General features: G+C 41.3%; 1 protein-coding gene across 2 annotated transcripts in view; it reads right to left on the bottom strand.

Moving 5' to 3' along the window:
* The window catches only part of igsf11 (immunoglobulin superfamily member 11), a 109,721-nt gene that overhangs the window by 63,597 nt on the left and 27,639 nt on the right, over positions 1 to 18,485 (bottom strand). For both annotated transcript variants that reach the window (XM_055011965.1, XM_055011964.1), the window contains exon 2: positions 14,638 to 14,667. In XM_055011965.1, coding sequence (XP_054867940.1) covers positions 14,638 to 14,667 — 30 coding nt within the window. The remainder of the gene's footprint in view (positions 1 to 14,637; positions 14,668 to 18,485) is intronic.

Genomic DNA, 18,485 nt, shown 5'->3' with positions numbered 1-18,485 from the left:
CTCTAAATGTTTATGACCTGAGTCTGACGGTTAAACCTTTAAAATGGTCAAATTTGCAACAGGACTCTACATTAAGACCCCAAGGTTAACAATCACCTAGCATGTAAGCATGACAAAGCACCTGCTCTCTGCTCTTTGATGTTTCTGCCTCTTCACAACTGTCTTCATCCTCACCTGCAGACAGCCTAAATAAACCTGTTACATCTTTACACACTTTGCAGTGTCAGCCAGGAAGGCCTTCTCTACATCATGAGCCACAGGTTTTGTCTTTCAATCCATGTTTTAGCCACAAGTATGATACTTTCAGTCGCGATGACAACCGCTGCCTGCTAATACAGATTGAACCTGCAGTGTCGCTGCAGTTAAGACAATCTATTTATTACAGTGTCTGTATCTGGCATAAATAATGCTGGTTATAGAGAAAAAATACTGGACCTTCCACCCCACACTTGTGTTGTGAAGGTATGCAAAAGTTGTGTGTGTGAGACCCTTCAACAACTATGAATGGAATGATGCTACAAATTAGTCTTAAAACTGGCAATCCAGTTGAATGGAGTGATTTTTCTGTACCGCTGTCACAACTGATTAGGACTCTGATAAATCCGCCTATGAGGCATACTACAGTATATATGAGTAGATACAAGATTCTCCATGGTAAAGTTTCATTTTGATTGTGTTTTTGGTTGTTAGGGTTATATGGAGTAAGGTAAAAACCTGTTAGATATGAAGATGCTCACTTTTGCCATCCCTTTTAGGACAAATTTGAAACCAATAGACAAGGACTGGGTGTAGTTTACTGTGTTTTCAAACCTGCTGTGCTTCAGTGCAATCTAAGCTCAACCAGTGTTTACATCTGTTAATTTCTCTTCTGCTCTCTGTGCTCGCATATACTATATTTCAATGTAGCCAGTTTCCAATAAAGCTATGCTCATTTACATGTACTTCTATTTTTGTTATCAGACAACAGAACAATTAGAAAATACTGACTGAAACACAGCCCACTACTTCAACAAATTAATCAGTAGTGACTTCAGAACCACTTCCAATGTGCTTCTCTGCACCACTGAGCTACTTACGTAAATACAGAGTTAAAAAGAACAACCGCGCCGCAAATTCAGCAATATTTCCATGTCAAATCATCACTCAGAAGGAAAGCTCGAAGCGATAAAAAGTCTTGGTCTCACACACTCCTTCACGTGTGTGTCAGCTTTAATTCAGTCAAATGTTTCGCTCTGTGCTGTCAATCACAGATGCAGAGAGAGTCTTCTTCCTGAAGGGGGCATAGACAGCAGCAACACAGCAGCATTTAAAGACACAGACACCAAAACAGCCTGTTTAAAAACTGAAACTAGGGGTTATACGGTCAATAAAAAAATCTTTGCAGCATTTTGAGCAAAAACAAATGGAAGACACATTCTAGAAACGAGAGCAACTTTCACTAATTTGCTGAAAAGTGGCACGATGTGGGACTTTTAATGCAACACAGGTAAGAACAGGGACCAATCAAGATGGTTTCCCCAATACAAATGTTCAGTATATGAACAGGGGTTAAATCCTCGAAAGAAAAATCACAGTGTTGTACAGCAAACGGGGGTGGCAGAAAAAGCGCAAGAGTAAGAATGAAAAAAAGAAAGACAGTGAGATTATCTGTGGCCTTTCACTGTAGTTCTAATCCATACTTTACGATATTGCCGCCCAGAGCGAGGAGATCGTACATCTGCTGTATGACAATATATAGGAGCACTTAGACAGATGGACAGTATAGAACAGAGGATATACCGTGGGCCATGGCTATCTGTATCTTTCTAGATAGATAAGTATGTTACTGGTCTACTAGTCTTGCTTAGCAGGCTCATTCTGTACAGCATAATGCTTCTGGCTTGTTTATATTTCTTTAAAGTAATCACGGTCGTCGTAGGCGGGGCAAAGAGATGGATGCGGCTTCAATGTTCCATCAAAATGGTGACTGGTGGAATTGTTGTGGCAGAATATTTGCATGCAGAGAGATGAGCATTGTGATTAAAATGGATAATCCACTGGAAAAAAAAATAGCAGAACTGCCTCACGGAAGAATCCAAATTCTCTGCAAAACTTCAGTTTCATTTTCAGTGCAGTAGGTTGCTGCCTTGAGGTTGCTGTTGTGGTGTCCTGGGACAAAGAACACAGTAATATACAAATAGTGGAAGGGAAAAGGGATGGATGGATAGATAGATAGATAGATAGATAGATAGATAGATAGATAGATAGATAGATAGATAGATAGATAGATAGATAGATAGATAGATAGATAGATAGATAGATAGATAGATAGATAGATAGATAGATAGATAGATAGATAGATTTTTAAACTGAATAAAAATAACGGGTTTAGCACTACAATACAAATTTGCCATTTAAAGGCCCTCTGGAATCAACCTCACTGAGAATCTGTCGGTGCGTTCATCCATCCTCCTGCCACCACATTCTCACCACGAGGTCCGGTACCATTTACGAAAAAAACATGCGCCTCAAGCCATTGAATTTTGAGAGCTCTGTGATGAGGGAGAGAGTCTATTTGCATTGCCAGTCGCAAAACCAAAAGGTGTATCCGATGTCTTGAGGGCGCGAGGAGAAGATGAATAAAGAAAGCAGCATAAGACTGGCTCTATATATAGCAGGTAATCTGTCATCTCATTTTTGTCATCTCCCTTCCCCTCGTTTTTTGCTCTGAGGAATGAGGGATTGATGTTCGGAAGATCAGAGGAAGTAAGAAGGGAATTTTGGAGGCTTGGAGAGAGGAGAATAAGGAGGGCCAGTGTGTGTGTGTGTGTGTGTGTGTGTGTGTGTGTGTGTGTGTGTGTGTGTGTGTGTGTGTGTGTGTGTGTGTGTGTGTGTGCGTTGGGAGGAGGAGGGAAGCAGCCAGCACTGAGCGACTGATGACTCCTGTTTTTGGAGACCCAGTTGCAGCTGGCCCAAGTCCAAGCCGAACAAGTCCAACTCTCCCAACTACAAGAAAGAAGCTGAAAAGGAAAACTATACATCTAACAGTTTAGTTTCAAAAGAATTCCGCTGAATCCCATCCAAAACTGCAAAAATTTCATTTCCTCTCAATCTGCAACACCGCAGCTGCCTCAAGTCAGGTATTTCTAGAGTGGATATTGTTTGAACATCCTGTCATCTCTGACAGGTTGGATTCCCTGGTACAGAGATCAGTAAGAGACAAACACACCTTGTTCACAACACACACACACACACACACACACACACACACACACACACACACACACACACACACACACACACACACACACACACACACACACACACACACACACACACACACACACACACACACACACACACACACACACAAGAAAGCACTCCTGGGAAAAAGCTGAGGGGCCTTATGAAGCTCCTTTTTGATAAGGTTCACCTTGTGGTCACTTCAAAGCCGAGATGAAGAAGTGGATAAAAAGTAGGTGGAGGGAGGAAAAGAGAGGAGGAGTGAGGGATGAGGCAGGATGAAAAGATAGCAGCAATCAGCGGCAGAATGAAACGGGGTGAAGTGTGGGTGAGATGAAAGAAATACAAAAAGAAAGAAGGAGGGTGATTTGCATGGAAGAGGTAGCAGGACACACATAGGATGATGGCGTAAATACAACTTGTACGCATGATTGATGTGCACTCTAGCAAGCACACGCCACACTTGCACACCTGGGGAGTTGAATCTGGAACATTAGCGAGAGGCCGAACCTCATCCCCCCCGTGCAAGATGCAGCTAAAAAACTTTTTGCTGAGAGAGAATCCTCACACTTGCGGAGAAAGTCTCTGATGAGTAGCGAGCTACGTTAAAGCCTACGGGTACCCGCTAATACACGACGGCAGAGATGGGGATCATTAGACTAAGTCAGCCATTCATAGACGTAAGACAGTTAGCTAGCTAGCTCCATCTAGAAACATTTCATCTGAATAATTCACAGAGGTGTAAATAAAATATATCCAGTAGCCTTCACCTAAAAAAAAAAAAAAAAAAAAAAAAAAATTAGAAACAAGATTACTGCCATGCTGAGTAATGAGTTCCTGTGCAGGAGATGAGCTCAGATATGACAGGCAAGCAGTTGCGCACATAAAAAAAAAAAGACCTCACCTCAAAATTCAGTTATTCACATTGATATTCAAAGAGGGGGGTGGTGCTGCTGGATCCGAAACAGAATATTTCATCGATATATCTGCCTTTGATAACGACATTAAAACGTGTGATCTCTCTCCAAATCACGAAACTCGTAACGGCAGTGATTGCAAAGATGTCCAAAAGTGCTATTATCAAAAAACAATAAGTGGGAAACGTTATCCAGCGGTGGAAGCTCAGCAAGCACATTACTTTCCTTTAATTTCCCCCCGAATAACATATGATGGCGGGACGTTTATTGCTTTTCTCCTGCAGCGAAGACTGCAATATTTTCTGCATAATGCATGAGCGCTACATCACGGTCCAAATCATGCCCAAAACAAATAGCCTCATAATCGATGGGGCCGTGAGCCATTTGTGTTTGTGTTCCCTATCAGCGCTCCTCGCTTATGTGACAGAGTATTAGGACACACTGCCACACAGGCTGATGGAGGGTTGCAAGGACAAGAAATCAAACCAGCAGCAACGAGTCTGGAGAAGACGAATAGGCCGCAGGTCGTTTCCAGATGTCCCACCGGTGCTACAGTGTTAACAGACTGCCGTGATGTAGTCGTCACCTTGTGTGCCAAACCTACAATCGGGACTGAGCAGAAATCAATACGGGCTCCAGCTGATTTCTCATCGTTGGCTCCTGTGATTATGACGATCACTCCAGGAGGCTGGAGTATGGATCACGTTGCTCTGCTCTCTCAAGGGTGCTGTTCCTGGCACACAAAAACCTTTTTTTTTTTTATTTCTAAAAGGTCAATCAATAAGAAAACTGCCTCATTTCCCCTGATCAAATTTGTATTTCTCAAATTATGCAATAATCGGTTTTAAATGGGTCTCGAGGGACGTGAAGCTCCCTCGACAAATACAGCAGCGGGTCAACTGATTGCATGCTGCATCGGAAAAAAATCTTCCATTTAGAGACACGTATTCAGAAGAAGACAGATGTCAGAGAACACTCTCCATCCCAGTGTGAATACAACTTTATTTCAGGGTTGTGTTTTCATATCTTTGCGTTGCTCTTGATGTCCAAATGCCAAGGTTGAGAAACTTAAAAGATGTCTCCTGGTTGAGCCTTCAGAGACTGACATCTAAGGACAGCTGCTCTTCTTCTTGCCTCTCTCCTTCCCTCTTACACTCCTCGCCTTCCTCTCTCTGTCAATCACAGACAAACTTTTAGCTCCCCTCTTCCTTCCCCACCTCTCCAAACTCACAGATGCCCTCTCCATCTGTTATCTGTCCTTCTAAAGCACTTCTCCTATTCTGTCTTTCCAGAAAAGTCTTTTTTTTTTCCCCATTAACTTAGAATGAATAAATAGTGTACCACTGAGGCAAGTGGTCAAGTGTACAGCGGCAGTAGTTAGTGAGTCATAGAGGTAGTCAGTCTCTCTCTCTCTCTCTCTCTCTCTGTGTATCAGGAGTTTCCTCTCAGCTCCTATTACTCCGACACAACACTTTCTAAATTAGCCGCCCGACACTAACCACTGCCTGAGCCTCGGGGTTTGACCTCATGCTTACTCACAATGTCTCCCTCACTCCCACACCTCAGGTTGGGATTTCAAAAATATCGCAATGTGAAATGCAACACCCTAAAAATCCCCCCTATCAGAAAAAAAAATGACCTAAATCTTATCGGAGCTCTTTTGACTGCTGGCTCTTTATTGCAGAGCTTCTTAGCTGTGCAGAAGAAACATGAAAAAGTGAAACCACCTTCTACAAAAATGCACATGTAACTGAAATAATGTAGACTCGGGTGTAAAACTTGACTTTTTTTTTTTGCTTTCGATTGCTTCTCAAATGGACTGCTGTGTCTCAGTTTCATTTTTAATTCTACACATTTGGCTTGTTGCTTCAGAATGTGACTTTTGTACAATTTTTTAAACGACCCAATGTTTTTGATTTTCCTTTCCTGTGTTTTGCTCTTGTGGTTGGACTGTACCATTAGCACCCAGGGGAGTCTACAGCAAGAGACTACACCCAGCAGTGCAGTAGCATTATGTATGTAGCACACTTGACCCTACATTAATTTATCAGCTGCCCTAATTTGGAAGAGTTTGGCGACATGTGAACATTACTCATAGACATAGGACAATGCATTTTTACTCTGCCAAGGAGAAAGAGCTTCGGTGGAGTTATGTGATGATCCGCATTAGTTTTTCTGTCTGTTTGTCTGTTAGCAACATTACTCAAAAGCAGAAAAACTGATTTGGATGAAATTTTCAGGGAAGGTCAGAAATGACACAAGGACCACCTTATTCTATTTTGGGAGTGATGTGGCTTATAGTCTGGATTCACAGATTTGTTAAAGGTTTCTGTATCACTGCAAGATAGCGGCACAGCGTCACTGTAACTATGACAACAAGTGAACGCTACGTCAGCTGTCTGCTGACGATCACATGATTGCAATCCTACTAAAAATTGACTGCTGCGGAGTTCTCAGGATTTATCCATCCAAAATGATACAAGGAAAAATTGATTAAATTGTGGGGGTGTTCCTGAGTCCCATCAATTCCTACCATCCGCTACATATTTAAGTCACGCAATTCGGTAATTCGCACATAATGTACACATGCATAACACACACCTGTCCTCAGCGCAACGTCAGTTTGTTTGTGGGTACATCTATATTACATGGCCACATTCTATAGTGCCGTGATTTCTGCCACAACTTTTTTCAAGATTTCAGCTGTCGGAAATGATACAACGACTGAGGAGCCTTGGCAGAGTACTGCCCTCTCTGAGTGCTTTTCTTGTTTTTGCTGCTGTTGTTGTTCACATTAAAAAGAGTGTCAAATTTCTTCAAGCATCAAATGACTTTTGCCTGTTACCTTTTACAAAATGGTCTTGTCCTTCTTACAGAAAACAACAACAACCTCTGAGCAGCTACCTACAAATGACAATGAGCATGACCAGTTCTGCTCAAGATTTAGATCATGCAATAATTGTCTTTCCTTTAATGATCTATTTTAATGACAATTCTCGTGTCCCTGTGTGCAGATGTTCTACCAAAAAAAATCCCCTTTCATTGTGTCTCAAACTTAACACCACCCAAGACTATTGTGATTGGTTTAATGTAATACAAATAAGCCGAAGTGTTTTTTTTTTTCTCTTATAGCAGAACGGTAATGAGGTGCAACCAGAAGTAGTCACACTATGGAGATACAGGTCTGACTATATGAGACTAATTCTGAAGCAACAACTCAAATGTAGACAATTAAAAATTCAACTGGGCAACAATTATGCCATTTTTAGGGATTTAGAAAAAATGTTTAAGTTTCAAGCCTATTTTTCATGTGATTCATTTTGATGGTGCTAATTAAACAAAGAACTGCTGAGAGATTTAAGGTTTCAACAGACAGCACTGCAGTCACTGTCCTTGTTACAGACATATGGCTGCTGCTACTTTGTCATGGCCTATATAACATTTAGTCCGTACCAAATTGCTGCTACCCTCTGAACCCAACTCACAGTTTATATCCTGCAGGTCTCAGATACTTAAAGGTGTGATGATTAATGTTGGTGTTGTTGCCGTTAATGAGGAGTGCCCTTTTTCTTCTGTTCCTGTGGCTGGCATCTGCCCGCCTCACACTTGTGGAGAGGAAGTAGACCTATCTGTGGCTGGAGGGCAGAGCAGAGACAGCCAATATAGATTACGTGGAAGAACTGAGAACTGCATCCAACTTCTTCAGCTCAATGTTGTATTCTGTGGTGTCTACATAGAAATACTCTGACATCGCTTTTTTCTCATATTTCAGGATATAGAGGGCAAAGATGACATCTAGTATATCTAGTGTGTGAAAACAATGTTACTGGGAGCTTCAGTGCGGTGCCAACTATGAGACATTGCAAGGGCAGGTTAATTTAAAGTGGACATCTGATCACACAGAGGCCTCTCAATAACAAAGTGGAACGCACTGTTAATTTGAAGCGGTGTTTGTTTCAACTTTCATCTTTAATAGGATTATAAAATACATTCTTCTGAATTGAAAGGTAAGAAGAGTGAGGGTTATTTGTGACTCTAAGAAAAGAATTAGCCAACTTGCTTTGCTTGGGGGGGCCACTTTTGCAGAATGACAGGGGGCCAGTTAACCCTCTGAACCCCAAAACCTGCATTTGATTTTGAATTTCCCAACAATCCTTGATCTATTCGTCTGTGATGTTCCACTCAGTCAGGACAGTTAACCAAATATAAGTTTAAAATTGGGACATTTCCTCAAAATTGCCACAAATGAACTGCTCCAATTGGATTCTGTAAAAAACAAATCAATGCTGCTTTTCTCACACAACTTAGAAGCCATGACAGATGCGGCCAGCGCTAATAAAATTGTAGGGACTGTTTGCTGCAATTCAGGCTGTGTTTACACAGAGCAGGTAGGGGAAACAAATTAAAAAGTAGCAAAATATCTCTATTTTTCACAGTATTTTTAACACTTTTCACTTGGCCTTTCACTAAAAAATAAACCCGCAGTGAATTAAAATGGTATACCAGCAAAAAACAGCCAGAAACTGCTTGAGGTCCACAGAGTTAATGAACAATTTTGTTTGTTTTATGAGATAAAATGAATAAATAACCTTTTGCAAAGATTTATAATTTCTTTTCAGATTAACTCAGTAACAGCCTAGTTACAGTTACTAATTATACTTGAACACACAAGAACAAGCTCACAAATAATAATTGTTTTATTTTCACTGTGAATTAGAAAGTGGGTGGAAGGTCAACCAGCACTCTATCAAATCAATTCAGGCCTCAGGGCTGTAAGCTGAGTATCATGGCTCTATCAGGTATGATTTCAAGTCCCAGTGTGGCAGCAGCCCTTCTTTAGTCCGGTCGTGAGCTGCTTGGAAAGGTGTTAGTGCATCCTGTGTCATTCCACTCATACTGCACAGTCCTGACCTCTGTCTGTCTCATAAACACAGGCTTTGTGAGTATATGTGTGTGTGTGTGTGTGTGTGTGTGTGTGTGTGTGTGTGTGTGTGTGTGTGTGTGTGTGTGTGTGTGTGTGTGTGTGTGTGTGGGTCAGTTAGAGTATGTGACAGAGTGAAAGTGAGAGAGAAGAGTGACAGACTGTTTGCAGAAAGCTGCAGCTTTTTACCTCTGCACTGTAGCTGTCAACGCACCTTGGCGCACTGTGCCGTAAACTGTACTCACAGCAGCACTAAATGTCCAGAAAGACGTCACGTCAGAAGCAAAAGCTGCGCTGTCCTCAGCGTATGTGCATTTAGGAACTGTTACTGACAGGAGCTCGTAATGTAAGATTCTTTCTCCCTTCAGTAGTCAGGGTAATATGGAATAATGACAACCAAAACCCTTTGTTATGTCACTGTCATTAAATATTTCCACGTATGGAATTGCACCTGTTCCATCTGACTGCCACTATCTGTTATGTTAGTCCTATTGGATTGGACATGTTAATAGGAGGTCAATCCAAAATATCTTGGGCAAAACTGTGTAATATAATACATATTGGAAACAATACATTTTAACACTTAGTGCCCAAATGTGTTATCTTCTGTTTATATCAACTAAAAATTGAATACAAAAATAACATAATTTTTAATGAAAAATTAATGCTACTTTCTGTGACTGGAAGGTCAAGACTTAGCTCCGTTTTGGTCTCCTGAGTGAAGCATCTGTATGTTCAGCTGCTAAAAGCTCCACTGCATTCACTGGCTAGTCATGAAATGTGTCTGTCTGCTTTTTGTTCATGAATAGTTGGCAGGTACAAGTTGTTTGTGGAGTTTTGTTCATTGTAAACAGCTATGAGAGCAGCAAGAGCAACACCAACAGTCACACAGGTAAGCAATGAGTTGGCACTTTTCACTCCCAACTTGTCACGTGGTAATTTTGTCAGGACATCTTGGCATCACATTTGAACACAATGTGTAGCATTTAGCATCATTTTTTCCACATGCAGGGTAGTCAAATAGACATATACACATCTGTGGATATCAGAAATAGACATCATGACACTGTAGTCAAATGTTCTCTGCTGATGTCGTGACTTTAGTTAGAACACAAACCTCAGTTTCCTGGGTGAAAGTCCTGTGACCTACACCTTCACCTTCCGTCCAATGTCCTTATGAGGCCCTCTTCAAAAGGAAAAACTCCTAAATGTCAGTGTCAAAAATTGATGGGTTTGGCAGTGACGCCAAAGGACACCTTGTGCATATCTTTGAGATGTCAGCAGCTTTGACATAATGGCAGTATTTGATGCCCTAGAAATGAAATTGGCTTGGTAGAGCTGAAGGGAGCAGCAGATTCAGGTGAAAATTCTCTATTGGTTCATCACAATAAGCAACCCCTCTTGCTTTGTCACTTTGGTTTTACGACATCTTTTGAAACACTGTAAATATACAAATTAGAGTGACTTTAAAGTTTTATGTTTTTTTTGCTTCGGCATATACATCTGTGCTGCTATACACCCATTCTCAGTCTGAGAACCTACATTAGTACATTTTCCACCTCAGTCTCATCCTTCCAATTACCTCTTGAAACTCATTTTTACAAAGTCTCATTTTTGCAGTAGGTGCTCAGCCCCTTTGATGTGATGTTTCTCCCATTTTAACCCTCTTTCTGAACAATGGGAGCTGCTTCTTCATCCTCTTGCCACCTTTTACTTCTCCCAGCCTCCTACACTCTGGCTCCTAACTTCCCCGTCCCCCCATTGTTCCCAGATGACAGTATATGAACTCTCATTACAGGGGTGGTAATAGACTCTTCAGCACTAAGATCCTCTTTATTATCTGTCAACTGTGGACTACATCTCTAAGCTGATTAGCCCGAGCTGTCTTTTCAGCATTTCAATTAGGAGCACTTTGAATAGTCAAGCAGATTGCATGACTTATATTCATTACTGACATTCTTAGAGTGCCGCACGATGTTCAAATTCAGTAATCCAAGGAACACTGCGGCAGCGAGGATAAAAGAGCAACAGAAGAATGACATCATAGCAGATTTAAATATTGGTCTCGCAGGGAAATGACAAAAAGTAGCTATTAACAGCGATCCAAGGCAATTTACAGCAGCGGAGCTACATGCAGTTTTAGCATAAATGGCCCAGCTGGCAATCAAACTGTCAGGCACAACCAAACGCGCACGTTCTTTGGTGTGCTTTAAGGAACTAAGCAAGACATTTATCTCCAGGAGCACCATCTTTGCCATCACATGTGTTTTGTTTTGTTCACTGCTTTTATCTAACAGTCTGCTGTCACTGTAAGAACTGATGAATGTGACAGACTCAGTGGTGTGAGGGGAGGCCGACAGGATTAGTTCATATTCAGAGACGTGAACACCACATGCCCTCAGTTTTATAGACATCTATATGTTTAGTTTAACCATCTCTGTCCTTGGAGGAGCTTGCACAGGAATCACCCCATATATGGTACCTAATGCCTGGGAAAGAATGACGGAGGAAGAGGAATATGGGGGGAAATGAGGGAAAGGAGCAGGAGGAGGTGGTTGTGACTGCTAGTGCTAATGGATTTAGGTCAGATGATGAGGATATGATTTGCTTGTGGGTGTATGTGTGTGTGTGTGTGTGTGTGTGTGTGTGTGTGTGTGTGTGTGTGTGTGTGTGTGTGTGTATGAGATATCTCGCATGTACATGTGCAGTGCATGGTTTTGTGATGTCATTAGCGGTCGAGCCAAAATATGATGATTTGGGGGTATTATCGATATCTGTTCAAGGCTTTATCAAATACCCACTTGACACAAGAGTCACCACCACTTTTTTTTTTATCAGTCAGTCTCTGTCCGACGCTTTAATTTTCACACACACACAAACACACTCACTAATCCATGCTGCCATTGTTAATCCAGCTGTGTGCCGGTACTCAGATGTGCTGTACATGGCTGACAACCAAGTCACCAGTGTTGATGTCATACCGGTCTGATGCCACTGAGCCTCCCAGGGACACACACTGTACAGTACATGTGAATCTATCAGGGAGAGTAAACCTTGCACTCTGTCCTTCACATTATAGAACACTGAATCTCTCTCTGCGGACATCATCGGTGTCACGACTCCATGTGTCTGTGCGCTAAGTGATATGTTGCTGTCATGTTCTCAGTCGTATTTGACAAACAGTTCAGCCTCACTGAAGGCATCAATCTGGGAGAGGACAGCAGTGAAGAGAAAGAGATACAGTCGTACACACTTGAGGTTTTCTGCAGTAGTCATGTACCATTTGCCACAGAACAACTCCAGCAGAGCAGCTGAAAGTCAAGCACCTTCTCCCTGGGTACCTTATCGGTGCTTGTAAGGGAAAGACGAGAGCCTTCCACATTTCAAATTAGATTTTCCAAGCTAGAAGATAATTCCTTACAGTTTTCTCTAACCTTGAAAGCTACTATCTTTATGCTATGTTATCTCTCAAGATAGTTTCCTTTTCATCTTTTATCCACTTCACAAATCCACAAAATTTGTATCAGAGACAGTATTAAGTATTTAAAGTGAGACAAAAAGCTTTTCATCTTGTTGCCTTGAAATTGCCTCTTGGATTTTTCAGGTATGGTGGCTTTTTATTGCTACAGTGCTCAAAGATTCTTTGACAATGCAAGGCTGGATGAGGAACACCGTCCCTGAAAAATAAATCTCCATGTAAGTGTTTTAAACTGAGAAGTCCTGTCCAGTGTATTGAAATTTGAAGCCGTATGAATAAGTCTGCACACTATGAAAGCAAACACTGTGCTTACTTAAGTGTTTCATTGAATTTGTACTGCTTTTCATTTTACTTGCTTACACTGAGTTTTGTGTAATTTTCATTCACATACTTGTCTCCTTTAATTGTATGGACCTGATTTTCTTGAGTATTGACATGTTCAGGGTTGAACATTTTGAGCCTTGAACTTTTAAGGTAGTAAACTAAGGAATAATAGATGCAATAAATCTAAAATTGAGTTGAGTTCATATACTTTGGGCACAGTACTTTAAGTTCATGTGACAATCATTTCATATAACTTGGCACAGTGAACTTATTTTAATTACTTTCACTAAAGTAATTGTTTATTTCAGTAAACTTATCTTATTAAAACTTACAAAGTAACCTTTAATAACGTGGCATAGCACTTAATGTTTCAGTCTTACATCTGAAAGACTCTTTAAGCTTGAATCTAGCATCCTGATTTTACAATCTGAAAGTAGGTGAAGCTCTGCATTGGATTTACAACTAGTGGTGCAGCTTGAGGAGTAGTTTTGTTGGAATAATGCAATAAAATTGTCACTCTGTACATTCCTAACCGAGGGGATTTTTAGGACTTTCCGATTTGAAACCAGAGGGTGTAATTTGTGATCATGGAGGCCCAGATTAGGATTTGACTGTCCGTAGAGAGTGGTTGGCCTGGACATGTGTTTGAGGAGAGAGAGAGGGGGATAAATAAATAAGGAGAGTGCAGAAGCATCCAGAGAGAACTAGACAGATGAAAACCAAATGTTACATGAGGAGGTCATGGGGAGGAGATGATGGAAAAGAGGATGGAAAGAAAGAGGAATTAGTGAGAAAATTAAAACCGACGAGAAAGAAGGAGCAGTCAGATTGGGACTGAGTGGAGGGAGGAGAAAGTACATGGTGGTGGAAAGGAAGAGGGGAATCACAACTGGAGAAAAAAACAACTAAAGGAGGGAGAGATCACAGAAAACAGAAAAAAGAGAAATGCAATAGAAAAGAAACTAGAGTGGCAGATAGACGGAGAGATACTGAGCGCTAAAATGTAGCAGAGGAGACAGCAGATGGTGGGGATTATTCTGGACTAAAATACTCTGGGATCTACAGAGGGAAGGCCGCAGACATAAACCGTTACAGACTCCATCTGCCAGAAATAGACCAAAAAGCGCTGTAGGTCCACCATTGCCATAATGATCAAATACTGCCTGCATGTCAAAACTCAAAACGGCCTCAATTTACCATCATAAACAACACAATAAATCTCAGGATAAGCAAAATGCTGATGTTCTGACATACTTGTGTGTCCATTAAAAGCACTTGGGAGAAATATCCTGTTGTGTCATTAGTTATACATGTGACTCACACACCGCATGTGAGCTGTCAAGGAACTTCAAATAATGATATTTTTGAAAGAAACCACCTAAATGGCTTTCATGTGGCGATGTAACACATGCACTAGTTTCATTTTTGCAGCAGGTGCCTGTTTGCCGGAGTATTTCAGAATGTGTTTGTGTGTGATTATGACTGGTACCATAAGACACCGCTAATCCACATTTTATGTTCACTGTGATTAGGACAGCAGCCTGCTGCACTAACTATGCGTACGGATGTGTGCGCGGCGAAAACAGCGACAAACTGGTTCACAAATCTCCCCAATAATGCCTCCACGCACAACGTGAACACACAAAACTGCAGATACAGTCTAATGCCTGCTAATCATCCCGCCTCCCCCCAGTGTGCAGAAAGGAAAAATAAAAAGAGCGAGAGCAGAGAAAGAGATTTGGAAGTAAGCTGTTGTGTTTTGTTTTTTTTTTTACCTTTCCCTGTGTGTAGATCAAACCTTGAACCTGGAAAAAAAGAGAGAGAAAAACATAATTACTGCTGTGTTGTGAGTGAGCATGAGTGTGGCTGAGCAGATCATACAGCGCGCTACCGCACTGATGAAGCAATTTAAACAAAAAAATCAACAACAGCACTGTGTCTCTGCGGGCGAACAGAACCCACGCCATGCTCGGTTCCTGTCTGCAGCTTTTCTCAATACTCCTCTGTAATTGCCTATTGAGCCGTATCACTCAAGTCTTGTACTTTATGCTCCTGCAACAGCAAGTAAGTCAGTACATTCTAGTCTCAGCATTAGTGTCAGGATGTCAAACATATGGGCGTATTCTATGTGTGCATAAGAGAAAGTGCGTGTGTGTGTGTGTGTGTGTGTGTGTGTGTGTGTGTGTGTTATTGACTATTTATCTGCCCTGACTGGGGACAGTTAATTAAATCCTTTCCTGGCAGTAGGCTTAAAGCAATTATTGTGCATGGACGCATATCAGCCAAAAAAAAAGTCATCATCCACATGTGTTGAATACATGTCACGTGTGCACTTCTGCAACACACATATTACAGAGAAGTTTCCTGACAACCCTGTGCAAACATTTACGTCCACCAGCGCTCACATTGCAAACCAAATTTTTGCATTTACATACAAACAAAACCTTTCCGTCACCATCAGCTGCTCTTTAATGGCACATGCACCCAAATTAACTTTTTTTTTTCTTTTTTAAATCCCTCCCCGGCAAAATAAAAACAGATGGCAACTGAATGTGACTGCATTGACTTGCATTTGACAGGCTGCCAATATCATCTTTACTGCTGTCGTTGGTACATTTGCCTGCGATGAACTCATCTGATTTATGCATTTCATCTGCATTTGAATTAAGACTGTTGCAGAGGTGTAAGGGTGCATTAGGTGTATTGCTACAGTAACTACGATTCATTGTTTCAGCTCAGAACTTTAGTAATGCTTACTGGCCATGGAGCACTTTGTAGATACGGCTGCATCTTCATTTTGAAACATATTAAAAGAATGGATTCACTGTGGAATTTAAATTAATGTTTTATACGCCTCCCAGTGCCAAATGGAGTCCACCAACAGTGCCAGTAAAACAACATTTTCTCTGCACTTCCCCAAACCGCTGTGCCCTGAATTACTGGTTTCCAATCTGAAGCCGATGCGCTGGAACAAACTGGCTCCTATCTGCTGGATGAAAGACCTGTCGTCTAGTTGGTTTGTACATGTGCAAACAGATGCCTGCTACATCTGCTGTCTGATAACATGATCTGCTCGGAGGGATGATCCAGTGCTGGATTGATCAGTGACATTTTGCTCAGCTGCAGCGAGTGTGTCAGATTCTTTACCTTGACTGAAAGTGCTTTGAATGTTATAATCAGTGACAAAAGCCTTTTGCTGGCATGGAAACACATGACACGGCATCTTCTGAGAAAAAAAAAGAAGCACACATCTAGCTGGGTTTTTAAGTGTCTTTGATAACTGTACTTTCTGAAGACTTCTTATCTATAAGAGGAGTAAGCGAACTACTTCTTGATACTTTTCAGCTTCAAAGAGTCACTCTCTTTTCTTTTCATGTAAAACACTACTTCATTGTCCTACACTGTGGTTCCATTCACAGTATTCACCAAAAAAAAGGAGACATGAACAGTAACAATCTGTGCTCTGCTGAAAACCTTTGATTCTCTCAGGCTGAACTGAGGCTGACCACCCAGAAGGTCTTACAGGAACCCTGGAAACAACATTAGCTTCTGTGGCATACAAACAAGCTTTACTATCTGCTGCTCACACAGACAGGATCACACTATGATTTTTATGTACAGGTTTATTCAATTCCCAAAAATACATACCAAAGACATTCATATCCCAGGACCAAATCCCATTTACCTCTACATGCACCCCAAGTCCGACTATATTTCCTTATGCTGCCTATTTGGCACAAGCAACGCCTCAGAATTGCTCTTTTACGTTATCAATGCAAACAACATTTTTTAGAGAGCTGAGTGCTTATAATCTTGTAACCATCCAGCACTTGCTCAATAGAGAAGCCTATTACATTACACTCCCTTCAAGTATGACAAGATCAAATAAACAAAGCAGGAGGAAAAACAAGCACACAATAATAATCTTGTGTATTTTCTGCATGAGCTGGTGGAAAGGGCAGAGGTGCGAGGCGGGTGTTTCATCTGACTGATCCTTTTCAGCAGTGGACGCTCAGCGCCATCAGCAGCAAGTCTTCACATTACCTGCCACATACAGCTGAAGCGATGTGCACTCGGCAGCACCCAGCCACAATCATTCCATCAGCTGTTAAGCAGCGGTGCTTGACCACTTTCATTCATAGGGAGCAAACGCTCACGGGAAAGGTGGAGGGAGTGCAGAAATAACAGAGAAAGCACTTATTTTTTACAGTTAATGTATCTCGCATAAAGAAACCGTCTGCTTTTGAGTAGACAGTCTGGATGTGACAGGACTGAATCTGAGTGCTGCGATGATGATTCCCTACACCTCTTCTACCAAGAATGTAAGAGCGATCAATGACTATTGATGCAAGAAGTGGCTTCTTAATGAATGAAACGTGATATTTTACAGAGAGACTGGCAGCCAGGAGCAAAATAACTGAAATAAAAATGTGATGATGTGAGCAACAGGCTATGTACATATCGCACTTCCCCTGTCAGAACGCCATTAAGTTCTTTCTTTCCACCTTTCTAAAACGGTGTGATTAGTCACTGCGTGAGTCTACGCCGAGCAGGTTGAATTTAATGTCAACCTCTGAGGCACTTTGTGGAGAATTTCAACCCATTATCCAAGCTCAACAATTGGTGGTGGCTGCCAAGCACCTTCAAGGGAATGTCAGTTTCCATGGAGACCACGCCACCCCCCTAGCTGTAGCCCAGACCACCCCCCTAACCATGAGTAGAAAAATCCTTTGATGGCCACATATCACAAACCTCTGCAAATTTCTCCCTTGCACTATGTTGGCCTTTTTGCATCTCTGACATCACTGTTTGCCTTAATGTATGCACCTCTAGTGTCTGTACAAACGTGTGTCTCTGTGTTAGTAGATGCTCATTTGCAGGTCTTTTGCAGTTTCCCTCAGACTCTCAGAGGCTTTAATGAGTATAAATGGTAGGATGAAGAGATTTTCAAGAAAGTTGACAAGTAAGAAATTGGGTCAAAAGGACAAAATAACTGATAGAAGACGGATCCCAATTCAAAATAGAACAAAACACTTTGACAAAAGCTCTTTAAAGACCCTTGCGGTGAAAATCAAGCTTTTTGACTTGTTAACATGTCCATATGGTGTTTTCTATATGCTAAATGTACTGTCATGAGTGAGAAAAGCAGGCACCACGACTCAGAATTTCCATCTTGAAGTTGTTTGGTACGGTCTCAAAAACACAGATTCAGACAGAAAAGGATTTATGTCGCAAACCTCATGAACCAATCCTTCAACTTGCAGGGCAGGGCTTTCTGTATCATTATTCTTCTTCAGAATCGGTTTTGAGTTTGAAAATGTCCAGCTGAATTACTCCAATATTAGACTTAATACGCATTCTAATAGAGGCAACAGTGTAGAGTTACATCTAAACCACTTTAAGGGAAAAAATTATTATTTTAATGGAAAAAACTTTCCACGAGGTAACTTTGATACACAAAGACAAGTTTTAAGGGGTTAAATCAAAGGCCAGAGATGGACTTTAAATCTGCTTTAATCAAAAGTTCAAAAACAGCAACAAGAACAAACAACTATTTTGTTGCTCACAGGACAGAACCGACAGATATTGATCAGTGAACTGCAGTTCGAATCAGATCTGAAGA

Source organism: Amphiprion ocellaris, chromosome 7, assembly GCF_022539595.1.
Source record: "Amphiprion ocellaris isolate individual 3 ecotype Okinawa chromosome 7, ASM2253959v1, whole genome shotgun sequence".
NCBI classification, from domain to species: domain Eukaryota; kingdom Metazoa; phylum Chordata; class Actinopteri; family Pomacentridae; genus Amphiprion; species Amphiprion ocellaris.
The sequence above is the reverse complement of the archived record's forward strand: the minus strand, read 5'-3'. Positions and strand labels throughout refer to the sequence as shown.